The sequence below is a fragment of the Xiphias gladius genome, chromosome 12 (assembly GCF_016859285.1).
Source record: "Xiphias gladius isolate SHS-SW01 ecotype Sanya breed wild chromosome 12, ASM1685928v1, whole genome shotgun sequence".
Lineage (NCBI taxonomy): Eukaryota > Metazoa > Chordata > Actinopteri > Istiophoriformes > Xiphiidae > Xiphias > Xiphias gladius.
In genome coordinates this window covers 10,709,871-10,725,948 of record NC_053411.1, presented here as the reverse complement: position 1 = coordinate 10,725,948, position 16,078 = coordinate 10,709,871, and the positions used below count along the sequence as shown (strand labels likewise).

Below are 16,078 nucleotides of genomic sequence, written 5' to 3'. Positions count from 1 at the left end.
CACTCAAGTATAGTAACTGTATAAATGTATAAATAAGCCCAAGGAGAATTTTAAAACAGTTTACCTTACAGGAACATAACCCAGTCAACAAGCACTGCAGCAAGGGTAAACATCTCAACTCCTTCAAGCATTTTAGGCCACTGTGTTACTTTGATAAAGGCAAGGAAACAGTCAAGGGTGAAAATATGTGTAGGAAAAATAAAATACAAAGTATTAGAAAAACACTCTACAGAGACAGAATTACAGAAATGAATGAAAAGGTGATGCTCCACGCATTACAAAAAAACTGAATGAAGGACTGTTAGGAGGTGACCTCTTGTATCATCGTCTTTCCCCAGGAAAAATAAAGACATCTGCAGCCATGCTAGCAGCGCTGTCAGGCTGGACTTAGGCACAGTGGTGCTCTGGGCTAAATGCTAATGATGGCATGCTGACCTGCTGATGTTTAGCAGGTATAATTGTCTTATCATGTTCATCATCTTAGTTTAGCGTGTTAGCATACTAAGATTTCTTAATTAGCACTAAAGACCATGAATGCCTGTATGAAATTCCATAGTGACAAAACGAACAAAACCCCCCCCAAAAAAATATTAAAAGAACAGAAGACAGAAAATAGCAAAAAGTTGGTAAGAATCCAAATTTATATTCCTGTTGTAGCTGAAGGATACGGTAGTATTTCTTATTTAACATCCTAAACTCACGACGCTCATTACAGCCAGAGGGCCGAGGTTGCTCTCAAGAGACTCTATCCAGTCTTGAACCCGAGGGTCCTGCGCCTGCCTGCCTACATGATGAATCATGCTTCCCATTATGCTAATTCAGATCAGCTCAGCTTGGAGGAGAGAAGACCCTATAATTAGTAGAATGAGTAAAACAAGATTCCTCGGAAAATGTAGGTAGCCATAGCAAAATTTTCTGTGTGATAGTGTCCAGGATTGTTTTTTTCCTGTGTGTGAACAGTCTTCCGTCACATCAAACAAGGGTGTAAAGGTGCTCTCTTGATGCTTAGAAAGGTTAAATAGGTAGAAATCAGGTTACATGCAAACCACCTCAGCTGAGTCTTGAAACAAATCAAGTCTCCTCTTGAGACAATCAAATGTTTCGTGTCGTCTGACTGTCTTGGAAGTAATCTTGAGAAAGTTTGCTCCATTAAGGAGAATTTTAAGGCTTAAAGGTCATCTTTGCCTGATTGTCAGGTGTCAGGTGTAGTTTCATCAGAGTTGCTGTTAGCAACACAGCAAACACCAAGGTCATTGACACGATGTTGATTCTTCCCATAGGCTAAGGTTAAACTGTAAAAAATTATAAAAACCTGACACACCTCAAAGAGAAAAAAAACATATCCAAATAAAGTAGGCAGGTGTTCTAAACCCCTTTGCTGATATACACGTTAAGCATAGGATGTAAACGCTGATCTTTCCAGGTGGATAGATACCATCTGTAGCGTTGTAGTTAAAACCCACCTCTCAACAGAGGCTTATAAAAATCCTTTCGGCTTTATTTCTTGAAGTTTACATAGGAAATCCTATGCAGCAAAGGCAGTTGAAAACACAACAGCAGTCTTTGCTAGCTTTAGCATTTGCAGTCCTTAAAGTTAGACCGGAGTTGGCCACACTACTAGCAGTTAAGACAAGTAAAGAGAAAGTTAAAATGGATCCGGCAAAATTGCTATTAGTAAAGTTTTACTTCTACGTTTACCCCCAACAGGTGCCTTTAAAGGCCGGGTGTCAGCCTATTGGCCAAACGGCGTCATGTGACTGAAAAGGTGCCCTCTGCTTAAACAAGGTCAGACGTAATTGATTAAAGCCAAGGGTAGTCTGGCACTTTAATCACCTCCGACCCGGAGTCAAACCCTTCCCGGAACAAAACGTCAACAACTAAACCCAGACGCCAGGGAAGAGGCAAAATATGGCTGCATGCTTCCCTGTCAGTGGAGCATCTGAAATCAGCGCCATATTCCCATTTTCATGAAGATGTCCCCGCTTCACCTCAGAGTCGTTTCCTCTGTAACTTGATAGCTGACCGTAATGTGTGTAATAAAGTGGCCTTCGGGGAAGTTCAGAGGGAACTTCTGCAGACTTGGGAGATTCAGACACACACACACACACACACACACACACACACACACACACCTCACTCACACTCACTCTTGCGTGTGTGAGGTGCCACATCGAAACGGAACACAAGTGTCGGGAAGACGAGCATCATGTTGCTGATCCTGCTGGAGTTGTTGGTCCTCGTTTCGTGCGCTCCTCCACGGTGTGACCCAGGATTTCGAGGTGAGGTTTCTCCAACTTTATATGATTCCATTCTCCGTTCTTCTGGACCTCCATCCGGACCTGCTGTGTAAATTGGATATGGCATCTTTTCATGTGCAAGCTCTGGACTTTTTCTCGCTCCCGAGGCTGAATTTGATGCAGTAAAACTTATGAAAAATGCTTGCATGCAACTTTTAGAAACGTAAAACTACAAAATGATTATGATTATGTTGGCCCTAAGGTTTGCCAAATGGTTTTAATATTCTAGACGAAAGCATGCTTTTCAGCTTTAATGACTGAGATTTATAATCCTATATATATATTAAAAAAAGTGGAACATCTAATGACTTAATACTTTGTAGACAGACAGGCATTTCAGAGTGCTGCTGAAGCAAGACCCGAGGTTGATCAGAATGCTATTTTATAGGCCACAGTGAGGCATTTATAGAAACCACTCTGCCATCTAGTGTCTAACACGGTGTCAGCTAATGACATACTGATGTGTCTTGCAGGGCTGTGCAAGCCACGAGTGGAAGAAAAACGTAAGTACCCTTGGGCACGGACGGAGAGCAGTATCATACACGGGCTGTTTGCCATCTAGCTCGCCTCTTGTTGTGGCGGCTGATCACACCTCTGAACTGTTTAACTCATAAATGGTATGTTTTCTTTGACTTCTGAGCCTTCGACCACTCAGTGGTGACGTTAGAGAGAGACCAGGCCCTAAAGTGATCCCTCCCTCCCTGACAGGTCAGATGCCTGTACAGTTACATCCCTGCGGCTTTGGCTTGAGTCAGTGTTTTCAACAACAAAAAGGATGAGATCATAAGTCAGGCTGGGCGTGTTCTTAATGGAATCTGGCCCGAAAGCCGTAAAACCATCATGTGTATTTTTAGATGATCAATGGCACTATGAAATATTCAAATTCTAATTTCCAGAGATAGTAGAAATATTTGGGACTGGATGATTGAAGACGGCTCAGTGCGGCAGATGACTATGTGTGAGATAGATGAAGAAACAGAACATATTTCAGTCCTGCTAAGTAAGGTTGATAATGTTAAGATTAATATGGACTATTAGTGATAACTTCTACCTAATGTTTTCTGCACTTTTTCATACTTGTGCCGAGCAATCCGGTAAATATTTCAGCAGAAATTGCTCCTAATGTAGCTGCATTTTATTTTATTTTTGTTTACCTCAGCCAAATGCGCAGACATCCAACTGTCCTACTGCGACGACATGGCCTACACTCAGACCATGTTCCCAAACATCCTCGGCCACAAGACCCGCGAGGACGCCGAGGCCGGCGCCGAGTACCTCCTCATAAGCGTGGTAGAGTCCCTGCTCGGTGGAGAGTGCAACCCTGAAATCCGTATGCTGGGCTGCTCGGTGTTGGCCCCGCGCTGCGAGAAGGCAGAGGTGCTGAAGCCCTGCCGCACCACCTGTGAGGCGGTGCGTAAAAGATGCAGCCATGCTTTCGACAGGATAGAGATGGCTTGGCCCTACTTCCTGGACTGTGATCGCTTTTTTGTCGGGGAAGAAGAAGGGTGTTATGACCCGCTGGAAGGCCTAAAAGGTGAGGACTGAGTACAATATCGTTGTTATTGTGACCTAGGTGACCTAATCTGACATTATGGTTTTGACTAAGTATATCTCTGTTGATATTTAAACTTTTTGGTTTTGAGCTATGACACCTCATTGTTTTCATCAGAAAGACAAAGACAAGTGTAGTCCTAGTCTGCAGGCATCTGGTTGGTACACATACTCATGTAGCTTACCACAAAATAAAATCCAAATGGAACAGCCACATAAACCCTCACTCTCACTTGCACCATAGAAAGGCAAACAGTGTATGGCAGTATTTAAAAAAAACAAAAAAAAACTGTATTAAATTCCTAAAGTGAACAGTTTCCAAAATAGATACATAAAAATAATATATTCTGCTGCCACTCACAGCAGAAATCATGTGTGAGCAATGTGAGAGCATGAACAGCAGGAACGTCTGCACAGACAGAAGGAACTGATTTAAGCATTCGGTCCTGTCATGTTAGCGTTTGCGTACCATAAAATGTGCATATGATCTTGAAAGTCTTAAAGTCAGCCAATGAAATCAGCCACACTGCCTTAACCTCTAGCACTATAACATATCATCGTGCTAATTTTTTTTTTTCCGTGAACTGGAATGTGGTCCAGACTTCTGGCAACAGGTTGGACTTGTGTAATTATTCCCATATTCATTTTCATTTCAAACTGATGCTTGGTCCTGCTTTGATATCATGTGACCTCAGGCTCCTCACATAGTAATACTGAGCAGTATGTGTTGGTTCATTTTTCACACTGGTACAGCACCATGGAACGGCCCTCCATTACACATCATATTTACTTTGTCTTATGCGATAAATAATTTAATATCTCTGGGTGTTGAACTGGTGTTGGACAAAACAAGCAATTCGAAGATGTCACTCTGGGTTTCAGCCAATTTTTTTAAGGGCATTTTCACTATATTCTGATATTTTAAAGACCAAACGATTAATTGAGAAATCAAACAACAGAAATATTGATAATGATAACGATCTTTGGTTACAGCTTTTGAAAAGTTATTAACCAAAGGTCACCGGAGTTGTCAACTAAAAATCAACAACATGCTGTACTTTACAATTTTATGTATTTTTTTTCCGGAGTGGTTCATTCGATGCAATTTGGGTTTTAAAGATTTTTATTCTTTTTTTAATGTTTTGGCAAGACAGACATCAGTATCAACTTTATAAGGTGATAATATTGAAATGTTGTGTATAAAGCTTTTACAGCTTGTTTGAAAAAAATCCTTTTAAATGGGAATGAGTTAGCTATACATGCAAGCTCTTGTTAAAGATGATTAGGTGATAGATTAAATCTATAACAAGTTTTACACCCTACAAATCATGCTTTTAAACCAATAATGACAGTTTTAACAAATAAAGTCTTGTAGGCCTTGTGAATCTGGCAGCACTATAGTTTTATGTGTTCCATCTGGTTCTGGAGCTATTATTATTGGTTTCTGCTGGTGTCAAAATAAGTGTGATTACTAAAATAAGGGTAGACATCAGCAGGTTTAACACTTTAATGTACCAGCTGAAAAAAATCATAAGGCATGTGGTGTGCACTGACTTTCCACACATTCCTTTTGGTTTCTGCTGTACATACCAGGGTCCATGAACGTCCTATTTTTACCCTGGCAGCGCAACAAGAATGGAGACAGCCTTTTTGTCTCAGAGATCTTAAATGTGGTCAGTCGCTAGAGCTGAAAGCACATTGATTAAAACTGATAACACATGTTGTTTTTTTTTTTTAATAGCAGAGCAAAATGTAGAGGCTGTTGACAGCATGGAGACTCTTCCTGAGGAGCCCGCTACCTCGATGCAGTTCACCTATCACTCCAACGCTCAGATGATCAGCATCTTGAAGAGAACTGAGGAGCAATGCTCCGACATAGCCAGAACCTACAGCATCGGACGCAGCATGGAGGGAAAGGAGCTGCTCGTGATTGAGTTCTCAAAAAACCCCGGCCAACACGAACTGCGTAAGTAAAGGTCACCAGCCTCTGTGTAAATAGTCTGCATTCTTTTTCCTTATCGAGGAAGTCAGACCAGTTTCTGTAAATGCGACCCTCTGCAGTCGAGCCAGAGATGAAGTACATTGGCAACATACACGGAAATGAAGTCCTGGGCCGCCAGCTGCTGATCAACTTGGCTCAGTACCTGTGCTCAGAGTATCTGCTGGGGAACGAGCGCATCCAGACCCTCATCAACACCACCCGCATCCATATTCTGCCCTCCATGAACCCTGATGGGTACGAGGTGGCTGTTTCTGGAGTCCAGGACAATGAGGACGGTGATGAAGAGGTCAGTTCTCCACGGGTACATACGTTTCTTTAGGTCAGGCCTTGGAAGACCAGCCGAACGCACAACACAGGGTTCATTCAGTAGCTGTTTTGGAGTTGTTAGCTCTATCACACAAACTTCTGCAGATGGAGTTTCCCTGTTGCCATTAAATTGTTCAAATTTCCATGTTTCTAATGGCTATTTGCAGCACTAAGCAACCTTAACACTTATTCAGTGACTGTATGCGTCATGTTTAGAGATTTGTTTTAATTTGCTTTCAAACATGCTCGTCTGTGCATTCCTCAGGATATTCGATATGATACTTCGAACATCGGTCGGAACAACGCTCAGAACATCGACCTGAACAGAAACTTCCCAGATTTGACTTCCGTTGTTTACAACCGACGCAGACAAAAGGGTTACCGCACCGACCACGTCCCAATCCCAGACTATTACTGGTTTGGTAAGGTACAGTATGAATCCTTATCCATATATGCCAGTGAATGATACTTACTGGCATAATAGGTGATATTGTCAAGGAAGCCTTTTAAATTGAATAAACGTGATTTGTTTCATTTCTTGGTCCGAATAAGTCTTAATGCTGCAATCCAGGTTGCACCGGAGACATACGCTGTTATGAAATGGATCCGCTCCATACCGTTTGTGCTCTCTGCTAACTTCCGTGGCGGGGACCTGGTGGTGTCGTACCCCTACGATCTGTCAAAACACCCACTGGAACGCAACATGTTCTCCCCAGCACCGGACGATCAGGTGAATGGGTTCCTTGAAAAGCATCGCCGCTACAGACTGTGTTGTTTTAAAAAATGAAAGCGTGGGATAATTGACGTTGTGGAAAATTTGAATTTGAATATTCACCAAAAAAACACTGTATCAAGATCTGAAGCTGAGATGACTATAAGTACGATGATTGGATTGCTCTTTCATATATTTTCATTGATAATCTTTCATATAACGTTAATTTTGCATTTATGCACTGGCAGTGTGAGCGTTCAACTTGAATGTTATAATGTTGTAGTGTGTTAACGTAGTGAACAAGAGAAGAGAAAAATAATTTACCAGCTTTTACTTTGTAGGTTTTCAAGTTTCTGGCAGGAATATATGCAAACTCCCACGAAACAATGACCAATGAAAATGCCCAGTGTGGATCGTCTCGTACTCTCAGTCAGAGAGGAATCATTAATGGAGCACAGTGGTCCAGCTTTGCAGGCGGTGAGTTAAAAGAGTAAACATTATTCCTCAGTTGAGGTGATTTCTAACTCTATAATAAAAGTGAAATATTCAATGGTGCCACTAGAGGTCGCTATGTGACCAGTTATGATCCCAAATCAGGGAAATGGCGAGGAGGAACCTCCCGGAGGGGAAAGGTCAGCACAATTTCTCATGGATTTCTGGGTAAAGCAGTTTTTTCTCTGGTCAGGTATGCAAGACTTCAACTATCTTCACACCAACTGTTTTGAGGTGACTGTGGAGCTGGGTTGTGATAAATTCCCCCCTGAAGAGGACCTGTTTATCAGCTGGCATGAAAACCATGAGGCTTTGCTCACATTTATGGAGGCAGTAAGAACAAGTCCAGATTCTGTCCACGTTTAGCCATTTTCTTTGGTATTTGCTGACATATTAGCACTTGGCGTCATGGAAGTAAAGCGTTCACAAGTGGTATGAATGAATACTGGAGCTAGCCGGCCCTCTATCGTGATATAAATTCATTAAACTAAGAGTTGATATCAAATGAGAAGGATTTTTCTATGTTGAAGTCGTAATACACGACTGTGAAATTTTTTCGTAAATGACTTCTGGTGTTTTGTCCCTCAGGCCCATCGAGGTATCAAAGGCATCGTAAAAGATGAGGTGGGAAATGGAATAAAAGGTGCACGGATATCAATCAGAGGAATACAACATGACATTACCACAGGTGATAATGATCATATGCTAACATTTTTTACAGAATAATTCTTGTATTTCATTGTATTATATAAACTCTGGAATGGCATTAGTTTTGCTTCTTAGTCCGTTTTTATTATTCTTACTCTGGGTTCTTGTGGCCAACATAAGAAATGTTAATCTTTGAAGGGGTTACTCCAGTCATTTAGTGTCACATCTCCATAAAGTCAGTAAACTTGCTAGAGATTGAATTCAAAAGAACGGTCACACATTTCTTTGCACATTTCCCATAAATTCGTAGCATTGTTTGTTTGTCACATTACTGTAGGAGTTTCTGTAATCGCCATTTTCTGGCATGTAACTAGTATTTACTGTCGACATCCAAAGCGTAATTACAACTAGGAAACTCTGAAAATTTCTCTTGAAAGCTCCTGGAAGTGACTGAAAACCAAACATGAATGCCTCACATTGGCAAAAATCTGTCGTTCAAGTTAATTAAACCCAAATTTAGATCTTCCAAAGGCCTCACTCAAAGCATCTACTCATCTGTCCATGTTAAGTAAAGTGATCTTCATGTGTAAAATAGTGGAGGGCCCCTTTAAAAAAACAAACAAACTGTGTTTCTATGTCTCCCTGCCCAGCTGAAAATGGAGAATACTGGCGCCTGCTCCACCCTGGTATCCACATCGTGATCGCCTCGGCCCCGGGTTACACCAGAGCCATAAAGAAAGTCCACCTGCCTCCTCGCATGCAGACAGCAGGCCGAGTGGACTTTGTGTTGCAGGCGGCTCCGCTAGAGGCTGACATGCAGGAGGAGGACCACGCCATCCCGTCCTTGGGCACCTACGACCGCTTTGACCCTTATAACCAGTATGAGCGCTACACCCAGATGGCTGATTTGACCCAGAACCACGAGGAAAGAGCAGAGAAGCCCTGGTGGTGGAACTATTTTGTCCTGCCGGGTGGACCCGCCCCCACCTGGCTGCTAAAGCACTATTAGAGCTTGAAGAAGAGAAGTGGAAGTAGTTTCACTGCGTACAGTACAATACACACAAGTCAGGCTGTCATGTAAAGGATGTGCTGCCTTTTATTGTTGTTACAACAGCATCCAAGTGTAAAGCAAGCTGGCTTCATGGTAGCTTTCATGCTTTTGACAACAAGTGCACGGTGTGTTCATGAAATCATAATGTAAACACCTTTAATCAACACTGAGAGACAGACAGGATTTTACTAAGGGCTTTAAGTTTGTAAGCTTTTGCCTTGACAGTCAATCATCTCCAGTATACAACCATGATGAAATGCAAGGATGTTAAAGACTTATATTTTGTATTTTCCAACAATTTTACTGCATAAATAAAATATTTTTACGTGGTCACAATATGATTCCCACAAGCTACATACAACCTAATTTTTCCTCTTAAACGTCATATTGAAGTTTACTCAGATCATTTTTGCTTTTACTGACTGAAATGACCCACTTTACAATCCTGGTCCAGTCATTTCATGTTCGGTGGGTAATGAACCCACGTGACCAATAGGGGGCGGGCTATAATCAACTTCTGGCCCAGGTCTCTACAAGCCATTGACAGTGTAGCATCTGTACCACTAGCAGAAATACTGTTGTGCAGGTGTGTCATGGGTATAATGCCTGAGTCAGGGTTATGTAGGATAAAAATGCTTTTGGGGTTTGTTTTGGATTTATTTCTCTTGCTATGCAGCCAAAGGTGCAGACCTGTGGAAATAACTTTTAGCCTTCACATGTTTCTGTGAAGCTTTATTTAAGGCAGGTAAGAAAGTGGCTAATCATACAGCGACTTCATTCCGGTGATTATAAACTGAAATGATCATGCGTACTGTAGATTTCACAGATTTTCTCTGAATTCAGTGTATTACAGCCAATAACATGCAGCACAGTTGTGAAAATCAACCTGCAGAATGATGGCTAAAGTGACATCATCCAGTAACTATTTGACTTCAACTTTTGTTTAGACTTTTAAAGTCAGAAGCTAAAGTCATCTAAAACAGTTGGTTACGATAAACCCCATAAAATGAAGTCTACTTCCAACCATTGTCACACGTGACATGCGAGTGGTTCCACCAAAGAGTGATTTTCTCTGATTGTTTATTTCTGTTTAGAGGCTTGAAGACATTTAATCATCCAGTTCTTTTCACAAAAACAAGCGAAGATTGGAGGCAGCCAGAGAATATGTCAAATTTTGTGAAACAGAAGTAAGTGTTGTCTTGTGTCTTGACCTGTTAATTGTCTTGCAACCCCTCAGCGTTATCTTGTGATCCCTTGGAGGGTTCCTTAACCCCCAGGGTGTGAACCACTGATCTCAACAACCTCTATTAAAATTCTCTTTGTAGAAGATACATCATGACAGCAATCCCTTTATGGTTTAGTCCAAATGATTAATCCGGTGCAATCTGTGAAACTTAAGGTCAGTTCATAGCTACAAATCCCCCTCCCACACACCTGAGAAGGAAGGATGGGATGTTTGGTAAATGTAAACCTAATTTCTGGTCATCAGTTTTACGGAAGAGCTCATTTTTATTCAACACTTACATTGCTTCTCTAACATGTTGTGACCTGTCAATGTCCTTCTATAGCCTTAAAACTATGATCTCTATAAAAGAAAAACAGACAATGGAGGAAGGAACAGTTGACTGGATAAACATTGGGATATTTATAATGGCGGAGGTTTTTTGAAAAATGAGGGGTGCAAGCTCAGACCAACACAAGGCATCAGCATAAATTAGCTGTGCAATGGAGAAAGCACTACCAACAACAAAGGAGGAATGAGGAAGACGATGCAAAAGAGGGTGTGAGTGTATTTTACTAAAGCCAAACTACAGGAGCTGCTTGAAGGAATAAGGAGTGTGACACAGAAGAAAGTGAAGGATAAGCGGCTGAGGCAAATTGTCAGAGTTAGCTAATAAACAACCACAACAGCACAAATTCACCTAGACAAAGCACCAAATGGATGCAAGATCGCCGCAATGAGAAGCAGCAAAAAATGGAGTAAAGTGTGCAACAGCATTGCCAGTCCCGGGGTCTAGTGAAGTCCCAAATATAAACAGAACAGCTCTTAAGGATTTTTTGTAAGTTCATGAAAAAGGCATGGGAAAGGCAAATTACCCCCAGATAAAGGTCGAGGAATACTATTATAGAATCATAGAGGAAAGTCTGGTGAGTGAACTACTTGACCCATTACAAGTCAGTGTAGAAAATAACCAGACTTTTCAGGGGATTTACAAAACACAAACACGTAATTTGGCACCAAACTCAGCAAAACAGCAGAGGAGAAACACTCATCTACAGTAGGTCTGTGAAATACTGTATATTGTCCCAGTAACACATAACCTTCTGGGGAGAGCTCTCAGTAGCCTGCCAGACGGCATCACCGCGGTCTTTTTCCATGACATGCAAGTCTGTTTCAAATACTGGAATTCATGATATATGGTAGTTGCATTGCAGTGCCTCGAAACAGGTACTGTCATGTGTGGAAGGAGAATCTCTCTAATAGTATTCGATGTATATTAATGGAGGGAATTTGACAACTGTAACTACAACAGCCTTACCAAAGGCTGCTTGCCAAGATGAATGGTAACTTACACCTACTCAGGCAAATGTACAGGGTAAAACTTTGATTCTCTTCTGAGCAATGCTGTGCTACATGGGAATGGGACCCTCGAGTTACGTCTATAGAAATATTCTGATGTGCAAAAGACGCTCATCAGCTCAGCATTCACCTCAGTAGCGTACTGCGCTCAGGTGGAAGTGGACCTTCGGAAGTTCAGAAATCACGAAGAGAATGTCTTAGTTTTGCGTTACCTTCAACAGGGACGTTAATCGTGCACCAGAACGTGGGGGCTTGGCCTTTTTTACAGCTAAAATCTACTAAACTGCTGCGCTGCTATACACCAGTGGATGAGAGGATGGCAGCGGAGTCAATAGATTAGAAGAAGGAGGTTGCAAACCGTGATGAAGTAGTTTCAGAGGCACAGATAAAAAGTAGGTACAAGTTCGAATTGTGCTGCAGGTGTAAGTCAGATTGAAGAAGCCCGATTGGGAAATGCAAGTTAAACACAGCGTAGTGGGCTCGCAACTGACAGTGTAGTATATTAACTCTATGTAGGCATCTTACTGTATATTAGCAGAGATAGATGTTCTTCTTTCTGTCTCTAGGTCACACAGTTCTGCACTTTCTTTCACAGTAATGCCTGTAGAAACACCTTGTGCACCACATGATATGATACAGAGTCTGCACAGGTAAGGAGCAAGTGGAATGGACAGAAATACACTCTGTTCACATACTTCTCAGTTTCCCTGTTGATGGGCCTATTTTCTGTGTAATTTGATGGAACAGCTGAAAACTCACTCACTTGGGGGTTACTTTACAATGTTTTGTCCACTTTCTTTTTGTCTTTTTGCTGCTTTTGTGTGGTGGAAACTGCAAAATGATTCAATGCTTACAGATTACATTGAAGTCGCACATTCTTATATCTGACTCATTTGTATTAATCAATGCAGAAGTCCTAAATGTAAAGTCATTGATTACATGTAAGGCACAAACTGGGCATAATCATGATTTTGAAAGCTATTGCCAGGTTATTTAAAAAAACGCCTACGAATCAAATTATATACATTTTGAAACTTATGTTGAGAGCATACATCTGGCACCAAAAGATCCATAACATCGTAGGGTTACACTTGGAATGCTGTCTGAAGATGTCTGACGGTTGATGTTAATAAAATAAAAATTAAATCGAGGAACCTTAAACAAATACTTTAGTTTCAGGTAAGCGTATTTATCAGTTATCTAAGAAAATGTTGTGTTCATTGCTCTGCAAATTTACCACTTTTTAGGAATGTTGAAACTTGACGTTCATGTCACAGTAATCCCTCCCATACAGGGCACGGAATGACGGGACTGAATGCTAAAACAAACCAGACCAAACACAGCGTTAAATAGGCCCGTACCACTCTCTGAATGAGGGAATGACTGGTTTGACTTGTCACGTCCTCTTTAGCAAACATACGACAATCCCATGTAGGATTGACCCTATTTGCTTTTCTGGGGCCATTTCCTTGAGCCGCCCATGTCAGGTGGGGTGCTGGGTCACCAATTACTTGGTGAGGCTGAGAAAGTAGCAGAGGGCTGCCCTTAGCTGCCATGTTGTATCAGCGTCATGCTGCTGGCAAGTAGGTAAGTAATGCCTCATTTCAGTGCCGTGAACCTGCTCTCTGTTCTCAAAGGAGCTTTAGTACACTTATGTTCCGCCTCTGCACCAGTTTATAACTATGACTATTTATGAACGCTCACCCCCACCATGTGAATATAGTGCCAGCAGGTGTCAGATCACAGCTGGGGGGTACTTTTATTTAACTGATTTTTTAAATACTCCCATTAACTGATTTTAGTATATGACTGACAAGTGTTACCCTTGAGATTTGAACTTAAAGGAATGGGGCTGAAAGGTTTTTGCAGTTTTCCAATATTTCCAATATTTGTTAACCAAGTTGAAATTAAGATTTTGAATCAGACTGTAATATGGTATAAGTATGCCATAGAACAGTGGGTACCTAACCCGGGGGTCAAGATAAATCAGAGAGGTTGAGAATTGATCAATGGGCTCCCAATAAATTTAATTTAACAGGGCAACGTTTTAATGTGATCTAACTGAGATCTTGGTGTCTGTCTGACTTCTACCTTTAGTTTGTTTATTGATCCAGCAGCCTTAATAGTTTTTTGCATGTGCTTTCTCTACACTCCGCTTGTCAAGGTCCAGATACAACCCTCAGTGTCAAGAAAATAAGTTAATTAGAGGGAGGTTCTGATCTGATCTGATCTGCAACAGGTGTAAGCTAAGGAAAATTTGAGGGAAGAGAGAATGAAACTATGTCTGTGACTGTTTCTTGTTTCAACAATTATGTTTGAACCACAGCAAGTCATTCAGTTCATATAGAAGTGGCAAGCAGAGTCTCAAGCAGAATGCTTAGAGTAGCATTTCAGGAGAATGAAATCTTTAATTGATAAAGTTCGATCCCTTTTACTGCACACTGAGGGAAGATCTTGTCTCCAACATCATACACTACTGCTGTCCCTCTGTGGATGTAACTCTATTTTCTTTTTATGATCCTTACCGGGGATATTCACTGAGCCCTGCCAAACTCTCATAATTGCAAAAACAGCATTTCATTTCCCAATAATGGCTCAATGTCAAGTCCAATTCAGTCTGCTTGTTAAGCGGCAGCAATTACCGAATCGTACATGTGCAGACAACTCCTCCAGTGGGTGATAATAAGCCACTTTCTTTGTTACAGACCCTGAACAAACTCGAGGGGGAACACGTGAAGCAAAGATAATGCGACCAGTCGAGCATGAGTGTATACAAAACCCCACCGATCGTTCCTGTAGAAAACCCCTCAGCTATGACAAAAGCAGGTCCAACTGGATTAAGGTGATTCCACTTTAATAGTGTTGGGATCCCTAACCACAACAGAATCTAACAATAGAAAATACAGCTGCTCGTTTGTGGAAGTCACTTCCTTTTGAAAATAAGAGGCGCTTTCCAGGTTGATTGACTGCTGGTGTTCATGAACTTAGGAGGTAAATTGAGGATTTGAGAATTTCTTTGTGGCATTTTTCTGTTGGTTTGTTTGGGGTTTCTCCTCCAGCGTGACGGTCAGAGGTCACTGTACGACAAGGCTACATAGGCTTTAATTTGACCTTCAGGCTCTGATGAAGAATCATGTTTGTTGACATGTTCCTCCAGAGTTTGATTGTGTTCATTTGCTTTGATTTATTTCTGAAACGCTCTGATACTCTCCTATAGCAAAGGTTCAAAGGGGAGCCTCTGCCTGGCAGCATAGGGACCGCACAGACCCTTTAATTTTCATAAATGTGGCATGTTTTTCTAATGAACTTTTCAAATCATTTTGTTAGTTGTAGCATAGAACGTTACAGAATAAATGCTTTCCAAAGTTGAAGACTTCTCTCATTCATTTGTGTGAAAGATGTACTGTATCTTTGGCCAAAAACAAGACAACTCCAGTCATGCTAGTGTCTCTTTGAGGGTGTACTTTAGAATGGTGGTGATTTGAGCTAATTGCTAAAACAATGACAATACTAACACGCTGTTATTGAGCAGGTTTCTCTTTACCCGGTTCTTTATCTTGATCTAGCCTGTTAGCATGCTAACATTTGCTCCAAATTTAGCTCCAAATACAAGGTACAGCAGAGGCCGATGTCATCACTTTGCGGGTATTTGGTCATAAACCAAAATATTGGACTAATCCACATGACTTTTGAATGTCTGGAGATAACCATCGTGATTACAATTCATCCTGATGGTGGTAATTAAGAAAAAGTCAAGAAGTTACCAAATTCATTAGTATTCATCTTCTGGGGACCATGAATGTCTGTACCACATTATATAGCAATCAATTTAGTTGTTGTTGAGATATTTCAGTCCGGACCAAAGTGGTGGACTGACCAACCGACACAACTGAATGACATTGCCATCCATAGAGCCAGCATGGCTAAAAAAAGTAATTGTCTCATCGCAGTTAAGTAAACAGTTCAATGGATTAACAAACATCAAATAATAATCACACCAAGTTCAGTGTGGTAAGAGATGTTTAAGAGCACCTTTGGCCTCTCTAATTCTTGTTAATCAGATGGCATTGTGGAGAAGGATGTCGCCAAAATCAATCAATCAATCAATCAATCAGGGGCCTGCAGCCCTGTAGAAAGACATGCTCCCTGTCATTTGGACTTTTGCCATACCAATCCCATAAGAGCACGCCTTCTTTGCATTGTTTCAAACTCACGTGCCAACAGAAAAGTGCCACAACACTCACCAAGCACTTTATTAGGAACACCTGTACACTTGCTTATTCATGCAATCATTGTTTGAACGCCCCAGCCTATCTGAATATTCTTGCTGACCGTGTGCATCCCTTTATGGCCACAATTTATCATCTTCTAACGACTACTTCCAGCATGATAATGGAAGTAGCTATTAAAAACTGGTTTCATGAACATGACAATGCGT

General features: G+C 41.3%; 1 protein-coding gene across 2 annotated transcripts; it reads left to right on the top strand.

Moving 5' to 3' along the window:
• The first annotated feature begins 1,791 nt into the window (after positions 1-1,791).
• LOC120797619 (carboxypeptidase Z-like) lies at positions 1,792-9,401 on the top strand. Of its 2 annotated transcripts, none has more exons than XM_040141442.1 (11): positions 1,792-2,279; positions 2,771-2,800; positions 3,457-3,831; positions 5,593-5,814; positions 5,910-6,136; positions 6,422-6,583; positions 6,728-6,886; positions 7,210-7,345; positions 7,554-7,693; positions 7,949-8,048; positions 8,659-9,401. In XM_040141442.1, the coding sequence occupies exons 1-11, from the start codon at positions 2,207-2,209 to the stop codon at positions 9,015-9,017; spliced, it is 1,983 nt and encodes a 660-aa protein (XP_039997376.1). In that variant the 5' UTR covers positions 1,792-2,206; the 3' UTR covers positions 9,018-9,401. The 2 variants fall into 2 exon arrangements, with proteins under 2 accessions (XP_039997376.1, XP_039997375.1); XM_040141441.1 differs by having other exon boundaries at positions 1,793-2,279; positions 5,590-5,814.
• The last annotated feature ends 6,677 nt before the right edge of the window (positions 9,402-16,078 follow it).